The sequence below is a fragment of the Apis cerana genome, linkage group LG13, assembly GCF_029169275.1.
Source record: "Apis cerana isolate GH-2021 linkage group LG13, AcerK_1.0, whole genome shotgun sequence".
NCBI classification, from domain to species: domain Eukaryota; kingdom Metazoa; phylum Arthropoda; class Insecta; order Hymenoptera; family Apidae; genus Apis; species Apis cerana.
The window spans coordinates 10,323,284-10,345,272 of record NC_083864.1 but is presented as its reverse complement, the minus strand read 5'-3'; the positions used below and the strand labels follow the sequence as shown (position 1 = coordinate 10,345,272).

At 35.6% G+C, this 21,989-nt stretch overlaps 1 protein-coding gene and 1 long non-coding RNA gene across 18 annotated transcripts in view; one reads left to right on the top strand and one right to left on the bottom strand.

Annotated features, from left to right (window-relative positions):
- Window positions 1–382: 382 nt before the first annotated feature.
- LOC108004001 (uncharacterized) lies at window positions 383–21,171 on the bottom strand. Of its 8 annotated transcripts, none has more exons than XR_003699095.2 (4): window positions 20,792–21,158; window positions 18,082–18,218; window positions 17,739–17,993; window positions 5,299–10,412 (listed from the first exon to the last, which is right to left on the bottom strand). It is a non-coding gene; the product is annotated as an uncharacterized LOC108004001 (long non-coding RNA). The 8 variants fall into 8 exon arrangements; XR_003699094.2 differs by lacking the exon at window positions 5,299–10,412 and adding an exon at window positions 11,162–12,295 and having other exon boundaries at window positions 20,792–21,171; XR_009832486.1 differs by lacking the exon at window positions 5,299–10,412 and adding an exon at window positions 383–3,286 and having other exon boundaries at window positions 17,739–18,218.
- LOC108003997 (uncharacterized) overlaps window positions 1,193–21,989 on the top strand; it is a 77,091-nt gene continuing 56,294 nt past the window's right edge. For 5 of the 10 annotated variants that reach the window (XR_009832481.1, XM_062084134.1, XM_028669832.2 and 2 more), the window contains exons 1-3: window positions 1,194–1,609; window positions 1,729–1,933; window positions 17,755–18,197. Coding sequence is in view for 9 of the 10 variants with exons in the window: in XM_062084134.1 (XP_061940118.1) it covers window positions 1,194–1,609; window positions 1,729–1,933; window positions 17,755–18,197 (1,064 nt within the window). In the remaining variant the exon portion in view is untranslated. Of the gene's footprint in view, window positions 1,610–1,728; window positions 1,934–17,754; window positions 18,198–21,989 lie in introns of those variants that run through there. The other 5 variants (XM_028669830.2, XM_062084132.1, XM_017066596.3 and 2 more) reach the window with 2 other exon arrangements.

Genomic DNA, 21,989 nt, shown 5'->3' with positions numbered 1-21,989 from the left:
CTAAAACTTGATGAATTTCTGCATTTATTCTTTCATAAACGCATTTACCAATCACACTAGCATTAAAAAAACTAGAACTAGAAATTAAAATATTAAAACAATTTCCAACGCGTATATTTTAATATAATTCATAATTCTAACCTATAATTCTAATCTCGTATAACTCTGCACACACCGCAATACGTAATTGTACAATTTCCCTTTCGATCTTTGCGCTTATATCCGAAAACCCATAAATCCTGACACCTGTTCAACGAGCAAATTTCCTCTGTACCAGCTCGCTCTTTGTGCACCGTGAAAATAAAAATTGCAAAGAATATAATCTATAAAGAAGTCAAGTGAGACAAATATTCGATAAGAGAAAAAATAGAAGGAAAAGATCGTTAATGTAAAAAAAGTTTTATTATATATATTTTTAATCCATTACATTAAAATACTAGTAGTCTACTTAATTATTGCAAATTCCATATTTTTATTCATGATATAATTTTAAATAAAATATATTAAATACTGAACATAGCTTTACAACTCTGCACATTCATATTCTATTTAGTTATTACAAATTCCACTTATGCTATTCTCAAACTAATTCCAACATTCCACTTTTCTCATCTACAACGATCCAGTACACAATATCCATACATCACAAGGTTCGTAGAATCGAAAAATCCTTAAATACTTAAAGTACTCCTCTTGAGTGCTATGATCACTCTACTTTACCGTAATAAAAAAACTTAAAAGTATCGTGTCTTATCTATATAATTACCGTGTATCATCTTAAGCCAGCTCCTTTGAAATTAAAAAATTTATACATCATTTATCAAACAGCAAAGAAATCATTCTTGGCCCATTTCCAAGATTTCCCATTTCGTTCAAACCGAGACTTATCTAGTCGACTCAGATTCTAACCTTAAATTAAACTATCATAAATTCCAAATTCAAACTCTCCCCTATCTTTAGCTCAATCCTTAAACTCAACACTATTCAAAAATCCAATTTCCATGCGATCTTTTTTTTTTTTTGAAAACCTCAACTCGAAATATTTAAATTCCTCTATACAAATGAATCATGGTACGTATAAGCCGAAGCATTACGCGCGTCCACGACTACTACTACGACACACTACGCGAGCCATCTTCCGCCGTGTTTCGGAATTAATGGAAACATTCGCGCATCATTCATTTTAAACGGGGATGAAACGGTCCCCGCCCGCCCCAAAATTCTCCTCCATCGTTCGCGATGAGATCTCTCTCGTCGACGGAGACCGAGGCTTGTCCCCTGCTTCCCTCGCTCTCCGCTTGTGGCGCTGCGCTCTCGGCCGTGGTCGGGATAGGTCGGCAGAACGAGACGATGTACGTTCGAGGGAGGGAACGGAGCGTGGAGATAGTCGACGAGGACGCTGGGTGGTGAGTGCCACCGTAACCGGGTCCTCCTCAGGGGTCCTACCGTCAGGACCACGGACAATTTTCTCATTTTTTTCCTTCCCGTTTCACGCGTTCTACCGCGAAAAAAAGGGGAGAACAACAAGAGAGAAGGACAGATCGATAGAACCGGCGGCAGCGGCGGCCAGTGTGCTTTTGCTTGCTCTCGCCTGTGCTTCGTCTCCACGGTGCGTGCGTGCTTTTTCTCCCTTGCTCTCTTTCTCTCTTTCTTTCTCTCTTTCTCTTTCTCTTTCTCTCTCTCTCTCTCTCTTTCTCGCTATTTCCTTGCGTGTGCTCCGTGGAACAGCGGGGAATCGAGAGCACACACCGGGGTGCGGCCGACGATGGTGAAGGCCCCGACCATGGGTCCCTCGACCGGCACCCAGGGGATCAGGAAGATTCACCCTGGGCCCGAAATCGCGATGAATCCGAGGAATCTGCCGACCGCGAACGCTACTACACCTCCCAGCATCCGAACAGATGGCAAGGCCACCTCTATGTATCATCCTCAGGTATATTAGGATTTTTCATCGTTTTTAGGATAGGATGTTTTTTTAACCATCCTATTCTCTGGTGTTTATTACGTTTGTGCAAGTGCAACTATACGTGTTTTGCGTTCTTTTTTTCCTCTTTCTTCTTTTTTCTTTTTTCCCCTTTTTTTCCTTTTTTTTTTTTTTGATTTTACAATTTAGTTTTTTCGAAAGTTTCATATTTATATTGACGCCGCCACCGCCGCCGCGAACTTTGTTCTCGTACGCGGTTTTGCTCGTTTTCCACTCTCGCGACGACAAGGGAAACAGTTTGAGTGTTGTGAACGGGTCGGGGGTTGCGACGGCAACATCCCTTCGCGGATCAGGATCCGTATCCCCGCCAATGCTCTCGTGCTGATCTCCCTTTCGCCGAGTTTCACGGTTTTTGGCTTTTTTCACCACGTTTCCAGCTGTGCTCCGTTTTTTCCCTCCCCGTGGACGTTGATTAAGGACAAATTGAGCTTCGACCGATGTCGATCGAGTTCGCCTCTTTTTTCTCATCTCGGTTTAATTATTCCAGCATTCGCAAAAAATTTCGTCAAAAATAATCTATTCGTTTATTTTTGCGAATCACTAAATTCGACGAATCGACGAAACTATTTCGAAAATAATATTTTATCTTCCTCTGGTTTCCCTTCGTTGGATTTGAATTTTTTTACGATTATTTTTTACAAAATTTATATATAATTTTCGCATCGCGTGGAAGAAAAATTATATATAATATATAATCACGTGAAATTGTACGATCGAAATTACGATTATGTTCATCAATGTTTGATGGATTCTACGAATTTTTAATTTTTTATAAGATTATATCGGCTCGATATTTTTTTTTATTTTAGATTATTTTCATCAATACTTGAATTTCAATTTATTTATCGGTAAAATAAAATGTATTCAAATTACCCGCGTAATGACGGTATAAGTCTATCGATTATTCCTTTTTTTTTTTTGTTATTATTTTCCTCTCGTTACGATTAATAAAGCGGAAAGATTATTTTTTTTTTCATCAAATATTTATCGTAATTCCGCGATTATTAAAGCGAGAACGAAATTTCTGCGTGTTTATTTTGCTTTACCTTTATCCACGGTACATCTACGATTTTTCATGTTCGTGCGTTTAATCAACGTCGGCTCTATTTACGTGGTCATTAACCGTGATGCTTCATTGCGGAGATAATTAGATCAGTCGAAGCCTATTAAGTAGCAAGCGTCTTTCAAACAGAGTAACAGATGTTGAATGTTGTGGCAGTCTTCGAAATTTCCCTTTAGAGTTGTAGTGCCTTATATGCCATGTATACATATATACATATTTCCTCTTATGAAACAGAATATCTAGAATAGAACAGTTAATAGGATAATATTTTTAATTGTTCTCCGATCTCTCAGATTTTGAACAATATTATTCGAAATTATATTGCAATTATTACGTTTTCTGTTGGTTCATTCTTCGTTTATTTTTTTCATATGTGAATTTTTTGGAACCAGATTTTTGAAATATTTACTCTTATCGGATGAAAATAGAATTTGAAGCATTCTAAACGATGAAGCTAGAATTGCGATACAGTAGATTTTTATTTTTATTTTTTTTATTTTTTTTACCATTGAACGGGAGTGTCACAAAATCACTTAATCACTCCAGATCTTTTTTAACCCTCCATAAAATCAAGTGATCCAGAAGTGACGCATATCAACGCGCTTGTATTTTTAAAATATCGTTCTATTTGTTTATCAATATCTCCACACCGATATACTGCAATTTATTTATAAGAATTATTGCCTTCCAGTTTATTAATCGAAGATTGGAAAACTTCGATTGATCATCAATTTTCTCAGAAACAAACGAAACTCCAATCGCATCTAACCTTACATAACCTCTCCAACTTTTAACTTTAATTCATCGATACAAGTTCAATGCAAAAATGCAAGAGAATCCATTGGTAAATTTTGCAAAATTTTCGAATCAATTTCCATATTGCGTTTATTCAATTTCCAACAAATTTAAAACTCGAAACCTTCTCTTCAAATTCATCCATGTTGTCGCAACGATTATCACGCAAAGATCCCATCTCGCGTTTCGATATATTCCTCTTTGCGCCGTCTCGAGCACGAAATTTCGAAATTGCGCTCATCTGAATTTCTCCAGAAGAAGAGAGACCAAGAAACCAACCCCCTCTCATCCCTTTATTTCCTGCACGTTTGATCTTTACGCGACAGAGCTTCTGCCTCCAACTTGCTCTTCATTTCACACCTTTGTCGGCGCAACCTTTTTGCAATTCAATGATCCTGGATCAGAGAGGGGAGGGGGAGAACGGTTTCGATGCGTTCGCAAATAAATTATTGTTAAATTCAGCGGGGAGATATTAGGTCGAGGCGGAGGGAAGGTTGGAAAAACGTGCGGGCGTATTCATGAATGAATGGATGGATGCCGCCGATGCTTTCTCGAGAAGAAACTCGTAATCTTTTAAATCCATTGATTTATTCGATCTCTCGCTTCTATTTCCCTCTCTCTCTTCCTTTTTTTTTTCTTTCTATCTCCTCTCCCATCTTCTTTCCTTTTTTGTAATTCAATATTATCGCCATCGGCCGGAACGTAAACGAGCTAATTTATACCTACCTCTTGTAACGTTGCAACTTCTGATTCATAATTTAAACTATTCCATTATCGAAGGCTATTAGTTTCTTTTTCCTTTCTTTTTTTTTTTTAGACTTTTTTCGCGAAATTTTGCTTCTGTTTGATCAACAATTGATTAATTAATATCGGACTATTTTATGAAAATAGGCATTCGTTTAAAATATTCGGCGATATTTCGATTATTGATAAAATTAAATTTTATTGAACGAGATAGTAGGCAGTGTTCAAATTGTCAAGCAAATTGGCAACGAGTTTAGTGGATTTATGAAATGGTTTGCGTAATATATGCGTAAATATAATTTATAATTCGTAGAATTATCGGTTTAATCGTAAATTAAATATTCCCAAAATGCACGATTCCTTTAAATTTTGAATTCGATTTCGATCTATAATGTACAAGTAAATGACAAAGAATTAATTGAATCGTGTTTTAATACACACGCCATGTACGAGTTATACGTATGAGTATCTTTAGTGAAAATGCAAAACAGCTTGGACTATTATCACAGAGTTAAACGAATGATTTTACCAACTTTATCAATGAAACCGAGTCGTAGATTGGAACGTTTAATAACGTATTTTCTTGTCCATAACAGCTTTTCTCTAAAGAAAGCGCAATGTAACCGTGGAAAAATTTTAAATTGCGAATTAATCGCTTCATTTAAATATTCATTCGCCTACGTGGATCGAGTAATTTATTCTTTTAAGTTCGTTTTTTTTTTTTTTTTGCTTTATTTGTGAATTTTTAATAGACACTATAGACAGAAAGCGAATTTTAAACGTGTATCATACTAAATACGTTCCAATTAATTCCTAAATACGTATAAATTTATCTTATTTCGTTCTATTTTGTCCGAGATCGTTCAATTTATTATATCAAACGTTTTCTATAATCAATCAATGAATAAAATAGATCGATGAATAAATATCTATTTTTCATCGAATCCAAGGATCGAATTATTTCTGCAACGATTAAGCTACTTGAAAAGAATTATTTTTCACGGAGGGGGAAAAAAGAAAGAAAAAAAAAAAAAAGATAAAGCAGAAAATACGTACGTATAATATCCTTTGTTCTCGAGAAAATCGATTTTCTGGATACGTGAGATACGTGTGTTTGACTAAAATTCGGTTCAATGAATATCACTGGAAATGTCTATTATGTTTATAGTTAATACGGTGTGTACGTGTAGATTCAGCAACCTGTCACTAAAAATATCACCCTCCTCGGTAAAAATATCGAGGATCTTTTATAATTAGGGAACCAGAGAGTTATTAAGATGCACAAACAGTTAGAAATTCAAATTATGCTAATGATACACTCGATTCACATCCTCGTCTCGACAATATCGTGCGATAAAACTTTGCCAAAATTATTTAAATTTTAAAATTTAAGAGCTTGATAATTCACAGGATACGTTTTATTTGTGGGACGAACAATTTTTTTATTAAAAAAAAAAAAATGAATCACATACCATATTATAATAAAATGCAATTGTAATTTTATAGATAAGATATATATATGATAATTAATGAACAGAGATATTTATATATCGTATTTGTACAAATAATAACGATTGAAACAACGAGTTTCATTAACTGCAACGAGACAAGTACACCGCGACTCTGCGCATTTAATTTTTATTTTCACTGGGGACGACTTATTTTCCGTTTGCACTACTTGCACGTTAAACGTGCGCTCGCAAGATCCGCGAGTCGAAATACTTGTCCAGAAAGTTTATAACACCGTCCAGACATTTTGTGTAACAAACTATCTCAATAAACAGAGTTCTGGCAAACTATATACACGAACGTTGGAAGATGTCACGAGCAATTAATATATTTCGGTTACTCTACAATTTGTGTAACCTACATATATACATATATATGTATTATATCAGATATCGAGGGCGCACGCATCTCGATTTTCCAATGTTCCATTAATTTCTGTGATAAATCTGTTGTAATTTCGTTGCTTGTTAAAAATTGTATCACATCTTTAATCTTTCGATCATCGATCTGTTTCGTTTAATTTAACGTTTTTTTTTTTTTTTCATTACGTTAAAAGTTCAACTTGCCACCCCCGAATATGTCCAGCTCAATTTCACTCGATTCGTTGAATTATTTATATTGAAATTGTTGCTCGATATACGATTGCGATTCTTTTCCACGGAGTTTAAATTTGTAACGAAAGATTACAATTTGCAAGGAGGAAATAAAGCTGGTGGCTTGTTTTCGGTACTTGAAAATTAATTTTTATATTTCCGAAATTTTCAAAGTGGTGGAATTTTAATCAAAATTGAAGCGCGTGTAAAATGAAATCGAATTCAATACGATAGTTGAATTTATTTATTTATTTTTTTCTTAGACCATTTCCATCTCTACGCATTTACATCGACGATAAATTTGAAGTTACGTTTTTAACGGAGTTTTAGAATTATTGTTTTTTAAAATGATGCTTTTAAAATTATTATTATTGTAAAAATTAATTTTGCAATTCTTTCACAAATATTCAACGATGCAATAAATTAAATCATTAAATTGGATCATAATTTTTTCTCAAAATATTAATATTACGAAGAGATTATTACCAATTATTAATCTGCTCTAATAATAATACTTCTACACAGAGCAAAATTTTAAATCGCAACGTGTTTAAAACAAGATGTTGGATTCAACTTTTGAAGTCAACTTTCGATAAGATAGTTTCAGCTTTCGAATAAAATTTCGAAAAAAAGAAAAATGAAGGTTAACGAAAGCGGGACGGAACACGGATTGTTCCATTTGTTAATAAAGGCGCGATAATTATTGGGGAAAATTCGATAAACAACGATACCGGTAATTCACGAGGAATCTGTCAGCCTGGCTTAAGCCGGCCCCCCATTCAAAGTGTCATAAAGGGCCTGAAGAAAGCGTAAGAACTCGAGTTAGCTTTAAAGCCTTTAATTAATCGTGATTACCGTTCGAGGAGTTCTCGTTTCTTCTTCTTCTTCTTCTCTTCACCTCCCCTCCTCTCTCTCTCTCTCTTCATTCTCTCCCCTCTCGGTTCGCTCTCCCCCTCCACCACCGCATCCACGCCGAAAGAGTGCACGACCTCGAGTCGAATCGAAGCTCGCAACTCAGCCCCGTCGTGTCATCCTCTCGTCTTTCGTATAAGTGCTCGGGTACGCCTCAACGATGCACTCGAAGACTCGTTTCCCGCCGATCGAATGTGGGTCAGTTTTATCGAGAAAGGGTGAGCGGGCGAGAGGAAGGGAGAGGGAGGATCCGTTCCATTTTCCTCGTCGAGGAGTACCCCCCCTTTTTGTTGATCTTTTCACGCTCGAATTCCAATAAATGGAATTACGCTGGCGGAGGAATTTTCGAACGTCTTTCGCGGATTAAAAAATTTCCCAGCCGCGAGAGGCCCCGTGTGGATAAAGCGTTATTCGCTCGGCTGATATCTTCACCGGACGGATTCCAATAAAATGGCGGCGAGGGATAGAAATTTTCGCCATCGGTGGCTTCGAATATCCCGAAATCCTTTGTATCTCTTTCCGTTCGCATTTCTTGGAATTTCTCTTTTTTGGGACCATTCGTCAATTTCTAACACTCTCTTCGTCACGATGAGGTTAAACGAAGAGTTATACGGGGAAGAAGGGGAGAGATAAGAATCGTTTCTTATTCGTTTTCCGTATCGCACGTGCGAGTGTTTGTTGACTGGAATCACTGGTTGTCGATTTGGTGATGGAATTGGAATCCGTATAAAAATACAGTAACGAAGGAAGCTTCCTCGGCCGAGAGGAGGAATATTCGTAAAATTCGAAGATTGTTGCGCAGTTTCGAAAAGATGGGATGCAAAAGATTTACGGTTAACACCATCGTCACGAGCAAAAGTATTCTTGAGGACCATAAGCGAGGACACTCGTAACTTTTAAAATGTCCATTCATATAAACGGTGTTTCCCACTTGTGACGACCTGCGCCGCGAATAAAATAAATGCGAATCTAAAGTTACACGCGCGTTTCTCTTCTTCCGAGGGATCGAAGAAATGCGCGAAAATTTCGAAAAGAAATTTTTATCATCGTGTCAAGTGTTGTGGAACTCGACGAATTTTAAGCGAGATTACGATTAAAATGTGCCAAGAATATACGTAAATATGAAACGAAAAGGGATAAAACAAATGGAAAAAGGGAGTAATGTTTGTAACGTTGGAATATCGAATAAAAATTGTTATTCGATTTATAATAAAATAATTTTTAAATCGGTTATTATATTTTTTACTTTCGGTCGACTCTTTGAGGTTATTTGACTTTTTCCATAGGAATTGAACGGATTAAAAAGCTGAATAAAATTGATCGAATTTAATAACGTTTTTGTTATTATCGTTTTTTCTATGTATCTGCGTACACGGATTAAAAAATTAACATCGAATAACATTGCACGAATAAATTTCAATTATGAGTCCCACGTATAAATCTTCGATACGTTATATATACATCATTTTATCTGCAGTAACGGTTTTTATTGAATCTTTTTTCGGAGGCAAATTACTATCCCAATCGACGTATGGAGATAATTAGAGAGAAAAGAAAAAGTGGTGGAGAAAGGGAATGGAAAACGGGGAGAGGAAACTCTTAAAAATTATTAGAATTCCAACGTGGAATTTTAAAACTGAAAACAGTATATATATCGAAATTATTCATCGAGAATAACATCTCGTTACTCTTCGTTACATTATGTAAAATTATTAAAAGATAAACAAAGAATAAATTTGTAATAGTCGCAACATTACGATAACAATTTTTCATCGATAATTTAAACAATTTTTTTTTGTATGTAATATCACCAAACATTCTAAAAAAAAAAAAAAGAAAGAAAAAAGAGAAAAGAAGCAGATTAATTGGTTTTTTCATAACCTAAAGAGTGACTCTCTGGCAATTGTGTCATTGTTCTTTTGCACCGACGAAATAAAAGGTGTGTTGTCGAGAAGCGTGTTAAGTGTCGTTAGAGTATCGCGAGTATCAAAAGAGAGTTATTAACGTCGCTCGAGTTGTATCGAATTGTTTAACACTACTCGCACTATTATACACATTTATCACAATTTATCGTAAAATTATTATATCTACGAATTATTATCGTGTGTGGTATTTTTAAAATTTCTGAAATTATTTTTAAAAAATTTGGATACTTAAACAACGTTTGATTAACGATATTTTTAATTGTCGAAATGAATTTGTCTAATTATTTAATCGTTGTTCGCATTTTTTCAATTTCCGAGTAAATAAAGTGTATTGTTGGAGAGATAAGAAACGAAAACTATCCACCCTTCCTTAATTTCTCCTTAATTTTAATCTTTTTCCATGAAAGAAAAAGTTGGCGCGTTTCGCGATTTTCAAATTACGCGGGCCACATATTTTCACCAAACACGACACGTTTTATCGATAGAGGAATTTCTTTGGTGCGAATATAAGAACATTGCATTATCGATCTTCGTTACGGAACATTTTTGTTCACCTTTTTTGCGGTACAACAACAAAGAGAATTATTGGAGTAGAAGCATGGCGTCTGGTTTCTATGGTAAAAAAAGGTAGGAGGGGGAAAAAAAGGAGGAGGAAAGGCTTGAAAGAGGGAACAAGTTCGCAAAGTCTGTTTCCACCAAATGGAAACGTCAAAAGCGATTTTTGCCATTTCTGATTCTTAAAATCGGTAACCTATTCTTCTTTCCAACCTGGGAACTTTTTTTTTTTTGTTCCAGCAAACGGTTAAATACACGGCATTTTTACAGTGGCAATCATAAGAACCTCGTTCTCTGCAACCATTTTAATTTTAAATATTCCTTTTCTGCTCCTGAAAAAAAAGAAATAAAGTTCCACGCAGGATAATTCAATAATATAATAATTATAATACAACGTGCATACAATTCGAAGAATATATATTTGAACAGAAATTAAATCTCCCTTTAATCTCTAAATCACAAAATTAGAAAATTTCTGCTCTAAAATTAAAGTACACACATATATATATATATATATATTTAACTCTTTACACCTCGTTATTCTTCCTCATGCTCCTCCCAACTACGTCGACTCCTCGATAATTCGCGTTAATCGCGTCGAATCTCGAGCCAATGGCACTACTGTATCGCTGTATATGGCCGGAAGACATTAATTTTTGATGCGCTCGCAAGATACGGCTCGTACACTCGCTCCGAATCATTATCACCGCGTGATCGTTTGACCGGAATATCGAGATCATTATTCCGCTTGATAACCGGGCCACCGTTTCCACGAATGTCGAAAATGAAAAGGTCGGGGCTCCTCGATGCAATTGCACGTGTGCATGTGTCCCATCCACCAGGGCAGAAACTCTTAATTAGTCTCTAACGATCAATTATCGCTTTTTTCCCCGCTCGTCTCACGAACGAAATCGAAAATGTGTTACGCGTGCGTATCGATCCGATTCGAGTAATGTAATAATATGGTGGCAGCGTTTCCTGACCCGACACGAGTCCTTCCCGTGTGTCATTGTTCTCGTGTCTCGATTTGCTTCGCGTTCCACTGTTGCGGGAAAGGATGCAACTACGAGGATCCCTGAGAAAATTTTTCTGATTAATTTTTTTTTCAAGAGGATGTCTTGAAGTAATTTTTTTTTTTTTTCTTTTAAGTTTCAAGTTCAATTGGAAAGTTTTATGTATCTCGTAGGGATCTGGAGTTTCGTTTATTTTTTCGATAAAGAAAACGATGAAATTTTTAATTTTCGCGTGTGTTTTGGAACAGTTGGATAGAAAATTTTAACTTTGATCAAAAAGAACAAAAATAGCGTTGCAGCGTTCGTTTGGGAAAAGAAATATTTATTTTTTCTTCTTTTTTTTTTTTTTTTTTTAGGATAAAGCTGGGATAACCGAGTAGGTTCGAAAAAAAATTTTCGAAAAATGTTTTTCACTCGAAGCTTTGTTTTCGAGAAAAATGGTGTGCGAAAATTTGTTGAATATAAAAGAATTTGGCTAATTTTGGATACGACTGAAAATAATCGGAAAATATACAATAAAACACTTTTGTTTTAAATTTTTGTTCTCAACAAATTGTACAAAAATAATCAATGCTTGACATTGTACACGTGAACACAACAGCAAATAATTCAATTGAATTTATATTTGAATGTATAAAACTTTTTACAGTAAAACAGAAAGGAATGAGCAAAATTGTATAATCTTGCAAAAATTTTTGCATTTTAAAACGTTCGATTTCATACGCATTCATACGTATCTGTTTACAAACAAGTTAATAACCATCGAGTATCGTATCTCCATATTTCTACATCGCACAATTTTTTACGAATATTTTTTCACACGACAAATAATTGACAAGTCACTTTCACTTATTCACTTACAAAAGAATTTCCAAATTATAAAAAAAAAAGAATCGTGAAGATTTGGAAAAAGCGTAAAAGAATTCATCATTAATTCGTCACACATTGTTTCTCTCGATCCGATTTCGCCTCGTGTGACGAGTATACGAAGCAGCGAATCAGAACCGGATTAAGAATTAACGAAAAGCTGCCGAAGTCTCTGGAAACGGTTTTGAGTCGTGTAGCATCTCACGTCCCATTCTGTCTCCTTTCTCTCCGCATTTAAGAAGAAAATTGAATCCCCGACACGACGAACATCATGGATTGAAAACGAACCTCCATAGATCTTTCGTTCCGATTCCGTTGAAAGTTGTGCAGCGCATCTATATTACCGACAGAGATGAAGAGGTGAACGAGTGTTTCGCTCGAAACGACTTCATTAGGCACTTTGGAACGCATTGGAAAACAATTTTCGCGAATTAAAGGATAATCTTTGCGCCCTGTTTGCGAATCGAGTCGAGAATTCCTCTTTTTCTCAAGTCTGTTTATCTTTTTTTTTTAATATCTTTATTTCGAACGCGATAACAATTGCGCGAATATTATTCGTATCGCGATGATGAATTATGAATACGATGCCATGCGTTTGATGATAAATTGAACGGTGAAAACGATTGAATTATAAAACGAGATTGTCGTACGATAATCGATATAGTAAATTCTTTATGTTTGACTCGTTTAATTCGAATTGATATAAATTAGATCTAATTTCAAACGATTTAACATTTAGGAAGAAATGTAGTGAAAGGTTCTCTTGAATTTTCTTATTATTAGCAAACTTTTTTGCCTTCGTATACCGAATCCTGAAAGAAAATTTCTTCTCCCATCTGCACTTGCACCATAAAACTTCTCGTTTCCCCCTTTTTCCCATTCAGTCTCTTAATTTTCATGGATCTTGACTAAAATTCCTCTTGTAAACTTTAACTTTTTCATTCGATATAGAACTTTCTCATCACTCATCGCCCTTTCCCCTTCCCCAATTTTCTCGATGTTTTTTTTTTTCCTCTGTTTTCCCCGCATATTTTTATCCCAACTTTCGAAACCTGTTTTTCGAACTGTTGTTTTATCCCATTGCATTCGAACAACTCGAGCAACTTCTTTCAAATTCCATTTTGTTCCTCGTCTTCCTCTTGGAACACCCGATGTTTTTTAAATGAGAATTCGGTACTCGTTGGAACTTCAATAACAATAGAAATATTTTAGAAGGATATCTCGATAAAATTGTCGCAGTAACAATTTTCTAATTTCTCTTTTTTACTTTTTATTCTTTTTTATCGAAGTTGTTCCTAGACTATCCCAATAATTCACTTTTAACTTTAAACTAGGCGAACAATACTTCGCAATTTTTCTACTCTTACTATGCACTGTTTTCCTTTTTCCCCTTTGTTTCTCTCACTCGCGATGCACCCGTTCCTGAAAACTTTTGATGGTCTTATATTCTCTTCGAGTTCACGAGATAATCCCGAGCATTCGGTCGAAACGTTTCTCTTTCACAGCTGTAACGTACCAAGCCAATATATACGTCAATCGTACTTTCTACTGTTCTTTGCCTTATTAAGATCACTATCGTTATTTTAAAAAACATTATCAAAGATGTAACGCATATCGATCGTTATGCAGAAACGTCACTGTTAACTTATTTAAATGATACAATTATAAGAAACGAGTTAAAGAAAGAAGTACGATTCCTTCGTTCGAGGCTTCGTTTTCGAGTTTTTTCGAATATAAAATTGATCGATTTTAAAGAAGAACGAGGTGAAAATTTCTCGTTTACTTTTTTCCTCGAAAGAAGAATTGCAATTTTCAAGAAGGCGTTTCGATCGAGAAATTTGAAAATTCGATCTTTCTCGAGAACGAGATCTGAAATTGGGAAAATTTCATTCGAATTCTGGAAAATTTAAAGTTTCCTTGCGTGCAAACTTCGTTAAACACCATATTGGCCGGAATTATTTTAATATTTACGTGTAATTTTCGAGTTTCGAGAAGATATTATCAATATCCCCGTACAGGGAGTCTCAAATGGGTTAATCAAAGTTCCCTTATAAACACTGTTAATCATATTTCGTAAACTTAATCATCCGTGTTATATCTGTCCAATGGGATTTCACTTTCAGAGATATATTACGTCATAAATAGAATAAAATTACGTCTCGCTCAGAATCGCTCTTGACGGTTATTAACGTGTGATAAAGAAGATTTCCTGGAAAAGAGGACAAAAGTGAATTCGTAATTAAATAAATTATTTCGAATATATAAAATAGATCAGAGATTATTTAACAAACGTTCAATTTTGTTTTATTAATTTCCAAGTTCCATCCATTTATATGTATATCCTCTAATCGTCCGATTTATTTCGACTCTTAATTGCTCAAATCAGAACCATTGAAAACATTTCATACAAAGCTCAAACACACAATTCCACCATCATCTCCAAACTCTGCACTGTCCCAATTTCATCCGGTTCCTCTCTATTTGACCAGTTACATAGTATATACATACACATATATACATACACACACACATATATATGTGTATATCTAAACGTTGCTTCATTCTAGTTCTATCTCTCACCGAATTTTTCGTTCAATTTGTCGAAATTCATAAATCTTAACACTCATTCAGAATCGTTTAAGATTTTATTGGAATGCGAGACTCTTTCGTTCGATCGTTTCTTCTATTCTTAACGAAATTTCCTTTCATCCTTGACAAAAATGTACAAATATATGCCATACTCTGAGCTTCAAAGACTGTTTTAAAAACATTTCATTAAAAATGGAGAACCGGCGCGTAACGGAATAACGTTTTCACTTCCATCGCGAACACTATTCTCCAAACCGTACATCGAACAGTACATTGAACGCGAAGAAGCAACATTATCATCCATTTTATAACACATAACCTATACTCGATGCTCGATCGGGAAGGAAGTTCGAAAACGCTCGGTCGAGAGTACTTCTCGATCGATAAATTGAGATCTCTCGTTGAGAAAATTTCATTTCATCCTAGATCTCGATGATTACTCTTTTACGCGTTTTTCGTTTAACGGAATCTTAACAGAAAGATCGTTTAATCTCGAAACGATCGCGCGAAGCGTAAATTCTGTTACGTCAAATTTCGTCGAGCGCAATCGTTGGAATGGCAATCGTCCTGTTAACGTCCTGATCAATCGGCCTTCGAGGACCGCCGTTAATCTCGCCCCGTGTATGCAATTTATGATAATCTTGAGGAATCTGCCCTGGGAAACGGGGCGGGGAAATTGACCCCTAGCGATCGAGAAATTGGTTGGCTCGTCAAACTTACGAGTTTTTGGACAAAAGTTTCGGTTGAAAGGAAAAAAAAAAAAAAGAATAGTAGCTCGTTGTTATCGCGAAACTCGATGAGATTCGAGATGAGACTCCGTGTAGAATGTTTGCCTCCCCTCCCCCCTCCCCAACAGTTGATGAGAATTTTACTTTGAGGATTTCTTTTAATTTCACGGATATTTTATCTTGAAAAGGAATCGAGAATCTTGCGGTTTTTTGAATTATTACAGAGGCAACGTGTCGCGATATATGAGCTGGGAAAATAATGAATTCAACGTAAGAAACGAGGCCAACTTTCCACTCGTTTTAACTTTTCGAAACTGTTGTTATTATTGTTTTTTGCTCCCTCTCTCTCTCGTATCAATTTATCGAATAGTTAAATTTCGAACTAACTAACGATTCTTTCCATATTTTAAATCGTTTTAGGTTTTTACTAAACGACGTATCGGTTTATCGAACGAGATTTTTCGTGATGATGATTTATTGCAATATTCATATTTATATACGAGTTTAAAAATTCTATTCAAAAAATTGAGTTTATCTACAAATCTATTATCTGTTCAAGTTCGATTACAAAAAATTAAGAAAAAAGAATATTTTCAAACACGTGGACAGATTTTTTTATACGATATACGGGATAAAGATTTTTATATGTTTCCCTTAATTATTAATTTTATTTTCTATTAACATTTATATCAAATTATGCGAATTATAACGCAATAATAATGTAATAATACAGCATTATATATAATTTGCACAAAATCCACGATATAAACTACAAATTTCTCTCCACCTTGAAGCATATATACGGTGCATTTTATTAACTGACCCGCATCGCGCCCAGTTTCGCAATTCGATCCGCCCCGGGAATAGAGACGGTTGAGAAAGCGAGAGAGGCATTTGAATCGATCTAAATATCCCATCCGAATCATCATATCGATACCTGTCCATGCATTCCTCGCGTTTTCAAACGCTCTTCTTTTTTTTTTTTTTTTTTTTTTTCTTAACTTACGCACTACGTGTATCAATATTTCCCAGTGACGTTAATAGCGTTGCAGTTTCCGTTCGACACGGCGCGTATCGATCAATCTGCGAAGGATCGATTGGCAAGCTGAACCGGAATAGACGCGTTAATGGAGGATAAAAGAACGTTTGCCTCTTCTTTCTTTTTTTCCCCTTTCTATCTCTCTCTCTTTCTCTATCTATCCATCTATATATATCTCTTGCTTTCTTTTTTCTCTCCACGAAGCCAATTAGAAATCGACGAGTACCGACGGTCGATAAAATTGATGCGCGCGGGATTTCGAGAGGATGATATCGAATAATGACTTTGAAACGTCGAAAGTGGAAGTGGAATATATTTTTGTATACATATAGTGTGTGCACGTGTATTTTCGAGATTTTCGCCAACAGAATTTTGACGGATCAAAGTTTCGATTTGAGGTTATGTATGGAAACGTATAGTCAGAGTTAGAGTACTCGCGGTGTGGAGCAGGGAGCTATTTTCAGACGGTTGTGTCACTTTCAACGTTATCGATTTGAAGCGGAATGAGATTAGAATAGAAATGGAAATTGGAATTTCACGGGGTCAATTAGAAATTGACGAGGATTGCAGCGACCGGTTCGAATATGCGCAAAATTGCCCATTGTTCACAATGGGAACATATATCGCGATGAAATTTCATCGGAAACGTGAATTTCTCCGATCGGATGTATATTTCGATCGCGATTAAGTTCTTTTTAAGTACGATTTCAAATATCGTCGTGTAATTCGACATTGATATAATTTTTCTTTTTTGTTTTTTAGATAATTTCGAAGAGATGGGGAATCGTAATTTGCGGTTAAATTAGAAATTATTTTATCGACTTGACAAATTTGATTTCGCAATGGTGTAAATGGCTCTCAGTAAATCTGAACGAGCGACATTGTGAAAGTGTCCATACAATATCGATATCGTCATTTGTTAATTGATCTCAATTTTAACGATTGAATCTGAATGAGAAAAATGAACATTTAACGCTGTTTCTCCTTCTTTCTTTCTTCCTTTCTTTTTTCTTCATTCTTGTTTATTTTCGATCGCTTCTTCAAATTGCTTTTATCGAAGTTTGTCATTCGAAGAATATCACTTTTCGCACAGCTTTAAAGTTACTTCGCGAAAGGGATATCGTTTGAATAATAGCTTTCGTGCTTTTTTTTTCTTCTTCTTTAAAGTTTCCTTCAACCAGAAATATCACGTACACGTAATAAATATCTGTTCGTTACAAAAATATCCAAGAAGTTCCAAGAAAAGATGAAAATTTGTCTCGAATCTTTTCACGATCAAGTCTCGCTTCTCAAAAATCTTCTCGAAAAACACCTCGTTTATTATTAAATTACACACAATAATAATATAATAAACTAATTCGAGCAACGCTTTCCAACTCGACCACTTATCATCGATTCTCCTTATTAATAAAATGTAATTACCTGATACGGATAACAGGTGGACGTCTCGACTCAGGTGGATCTGCAAGCCGGTTTCGTGGCACCAGCGGGCAGCATCAGCATCGACTGGGATCGTAGAGCGACTCCTCTTTACTCTCGCGAGGACATCAAGGAGCAGTATTGCATAACCAGCCGGCAATTGGACGCGGTCGAGAAGTCTGGGGGTGGATTCTTCGGCTGCCTGTCGACCAGGGGCCCGTCGCCGTGCGCCTCTGCCAGAACCTCGATCCTCTCCGCCTGCGTGAGGAGCGTGCCCAGCGATGAGAACCTCTGCGACGCCCCCTACCCCCGCCGATCCCTCCAGATCATGTATCGTCAACCTTACCCGACCTACTCGAGGGGTTTCTCTCGTTACGACTTGGAGGACGAGGCCGACTGGTTCGAGAGTTCCTACTTCAGGCGCAGACCGAGATCATTCTGCACCGTGCCTGATCCGAAAAGGTGAGTGGTTCTAGCCTTTGCCTAAAATTTAATAATTGATTTAAAGTCACTTCGATGATTGAAATGAAAAGTGGATCTAATATAATAGCTACTATAATAGCTCTGATTGTTTTGCTTGGTAACACGAAGTCTTTGCCTAAAATTTAATAATTGATTTAAAGTCACTTCGATAATTTATTAGTAGACGAGTAATTAATAATCGGAAATAATTGTAAACAGTCGAGATTGTATGAAAAATGGATCTATTATAATAGCTCTGGTTGTTTTGCTTATTAACACGAAGGTGAGTGGTTCTAGCCTTTGCCTAAAATTTAATAATTGATTTAATGTCACTTTGATAATTGAAATGAAAAGTGGATCTACTATAATAGCTCTGATTGTTTTGCTTATTGGTAACACGAAGGTGAGCAGTTTTAGGCTTTGCCTAAAATTTAATAATTGATTTAAAGTCACTTCACTCAAGATAATTTATTATTAGACGTAATTAATAATTGGAAATAATTGTTGTGTGAAAAGCAGATTTATTATAATAGCTACTATAATAGCCCAATTCTGATCGAGGTTGTATGAAAAATAGATTTATATATATTATAGATATATTATAATAGCTACGAATAAATTATTAACTTTTTCAATTCGAGTTAATGCCTAATTCTAGTTTTTTTTTTTAGTAACACGAAGATGAATATTTTCAGACTTTGCCTAAAATTTAATAGTCGAGTAAAGTTGATTCGAATAAAGTCACTTTGATAATTTATTGTTCAACGCGTAATTAATAATCGGAAATAATTGTTGAGGTTGTGTGAAAAGCAGATTTATTATAATAGCTACTATAATAGCCCAACTCTGGTTGTTTTATTTATTGGTAACACGAAGGTGAATTTTGCCTAAAATTTAATAGTTGAGTAAAGTTGATTCGAATAAAGTCACTTTGATAATTTATTGTTCAACGCGTAATTAATAATCGGAAATAATTGTTGAGGTTGTGTGAAAAGCAGATTTATTATAATAGCTACTATAATAACCCAACTCTGGTTGTTTTGTTTATTGGTATAGGTGAATAGTTTCAAGCTTCGCCTAAAATTTAATAGTTGAGTAAAATTACTTCGATAATTTATTGTTCGACGCGTAATTAATAATCGAAAATAATTGTAAACTGTCGAGATTGTATGAAAAGTGGATTTACTTTAACAGCTACGAATAAATTATTTTTAACTTTTTCAATTCGGGTTAATGGCCAACTCTGGTTGTTTTGCCTATTGGTAACACGAGGTCGGTGTATGGTTTCGTGTAACGAGGAATGAAGCTCCGTTTACCTGGGTTCAAAAGTCGTGTGATTAAGTGCGATAATCCTTTATGTAGGCGTTCTGTTGCTCGAAGACGATCTTTCCAACATAATAATTGTGTAAGTTTTAGCGTACCTTTACTTGTATCCGGTTCAAAGTTGATACGTTTTAAGAAGAAGAGTAAGAAAGTTTTCTGAGATTTTTCTATCGGTAAGGTCGTTTACCTTGTCGTTCAAAATTCTTTTTGCGTTTCAATTTTCAAGAAATCGATCGTCTGAAATGATTTGATATTATTATATCAAACACTTTCCGCACTGGATATTAATTCGAAAAATATTTCATGTCGAAACAACGAACACGTAAATCTTTCTGATGCAGGCCAAGTGGGCCGATATTTATGGAATTTATACAGTGCATATGGAAATGGATCAAGATGATAGAAAGTATGGACGAAAGTGTGTTTCCATTTAAAATTAAAGCAATATGCCTTACGCTGTTTCGTGGATTATTTCAAGTTGAAAAATAGCTCGAGCGATTCCGTCGTTATGGGACGGCGGAATGCGAGAAAGTATCTCAATTTAGTTTTCGCTTACTCCATCCAAGATGTTGTTCAGGTGTTCGATTAAATTACGGTAATCCAAGAGACATTATCCCAAATTGGGAAATTCACCCTGGAATCCAGGAACTCGGAGTATATTTTTTGGAAAGTCATCGAATGGAATTAACAACTCGCAGAGATTGAGAAATGAAAGGAAAATTCTTACGAATGACGTGACACATTAAAATAAGAAACATTTTCGAAGAATCGATTACCTTTCGAAAAAATAACTTTGGAAATATATAATCGTACACGTGTACACAGAATTAATTTTCGCCAAAAATAATCATTTCGACGTAATTTTTCATTTATTCCCTCGCACAAATATTTCCGTATATCGAATATCGAGCGACAGACGTAATTGGGTTTCGTCAAATATTTTTTGTTCGATTGTAATTTATCATTAGAATTTTTTCCAGGAAAGAAAACTTAAACAACAAAAATTCCATCGATCATTTCCACATTATTCTAGCTGCCTTTTCATTTATAACCACGGATTTAATCCCTGACGTGCTCGCAGCTGTCACGAGTTGACGTAGTACGTTGACCAGCCTCTGACTGGTTCGCGTTAAAAAAAAAATAATAATAACAATAAAAAAAAATTAAAAAATATATAAAACTCAGAAAAGAATCGAAATATATATATATATATATATATAAAGATCGTGTTTCTCGACAGTGACAAACGATAAAGAAGGAAAGATTCTTACCGACTCGTGGACCACTCGTAATTAGTTAAATATCGTATGGGAAAATTTAACACCGCGCCGCTTGCTGCACAACGACGATAATATTCCTCTGCACGTTGAAAGTGGTTCACCGCAGACCGATGAAATATCTCATCGTTCACGGTGCCGCGATTCGAAGGCGCAAATATATTCGGTGGCAGAGGGGAATTAAACCGGGTGGAACAGAGATGGTAAACTGCACGGTAGAATCTTAAGAAGGATAGCTCGCTAAGTTTCGCTTCCTTTCCTTTCCTTCGACTTTCACTCGCGTGGCTCCACTCGAACGAAACTTCGTTACGGGGCCGATTTTCGTGAGGGGAAACGAGAGTTTGACGGCGTGTTCAAGGGGGTTCCGTTTATTTCTGATTGCTGTCGCGCAGAGAAGGAGAGAGAGATAGAGAGAGAGGAGCCTTGGCGTTGTTTCAAGGCCGTGGCCGATCGATGGAAAATTATGTTCCCCGAGCGTTCCACGCTGTATTTAGACATTGGTTACGCGTCGATGCGAAAAAGTGCGGAAATAAATGCAAACACGTGACCGACATCGATTTTTCTTTTTTCTTTTTTTTTTAATCGTTGCGTGAAGCGTAGAATCGAATGGTGTATTAATACTTCGGCGAGTGGCGAAGGATAGGTTATGTTTGATGGATTCGTAAATAATAATAATTGGACAAATTTTGTTTATGTTATTTCTTATTACTTAGAAAAAAATTCTCTTTCGATATCTTTCGATTCTGGCAGTGATGGCATCTTCATTTCTTCGTTTCTTCTTCGTGAATGGTAGCCAATACGGTTTACAGCACAATTTAAAATAATAAGAAATACCATTTTACGAAAATTCGAAGAATAAGATCGTAAAATAAATAAGCTAAAGAAAGAAAGTTTTCGTTAATTGATCTTTCGTTTTTCTAAACTGATCAGAAACATAACCAGTCAATCTGTTCTATATTTTCTCTTTACATTAGAGAGGAACGCAGCAACGATATATAGGAGGAAACGACGTAATTACTTGTTATTTTCAAATAAAATCGACCGAAGAGAAGAGCGTAAAAACCTGCAAAACGACTTGTTATTTCCTCGGCATAAAGCTTCCTTAAGCGGACGCGGTAATCTATAAAACGACTTGTTATTTTTTTTAAACGAATCTTTCACGACAGAATGTAAAACCGGCTGCATATTTCCT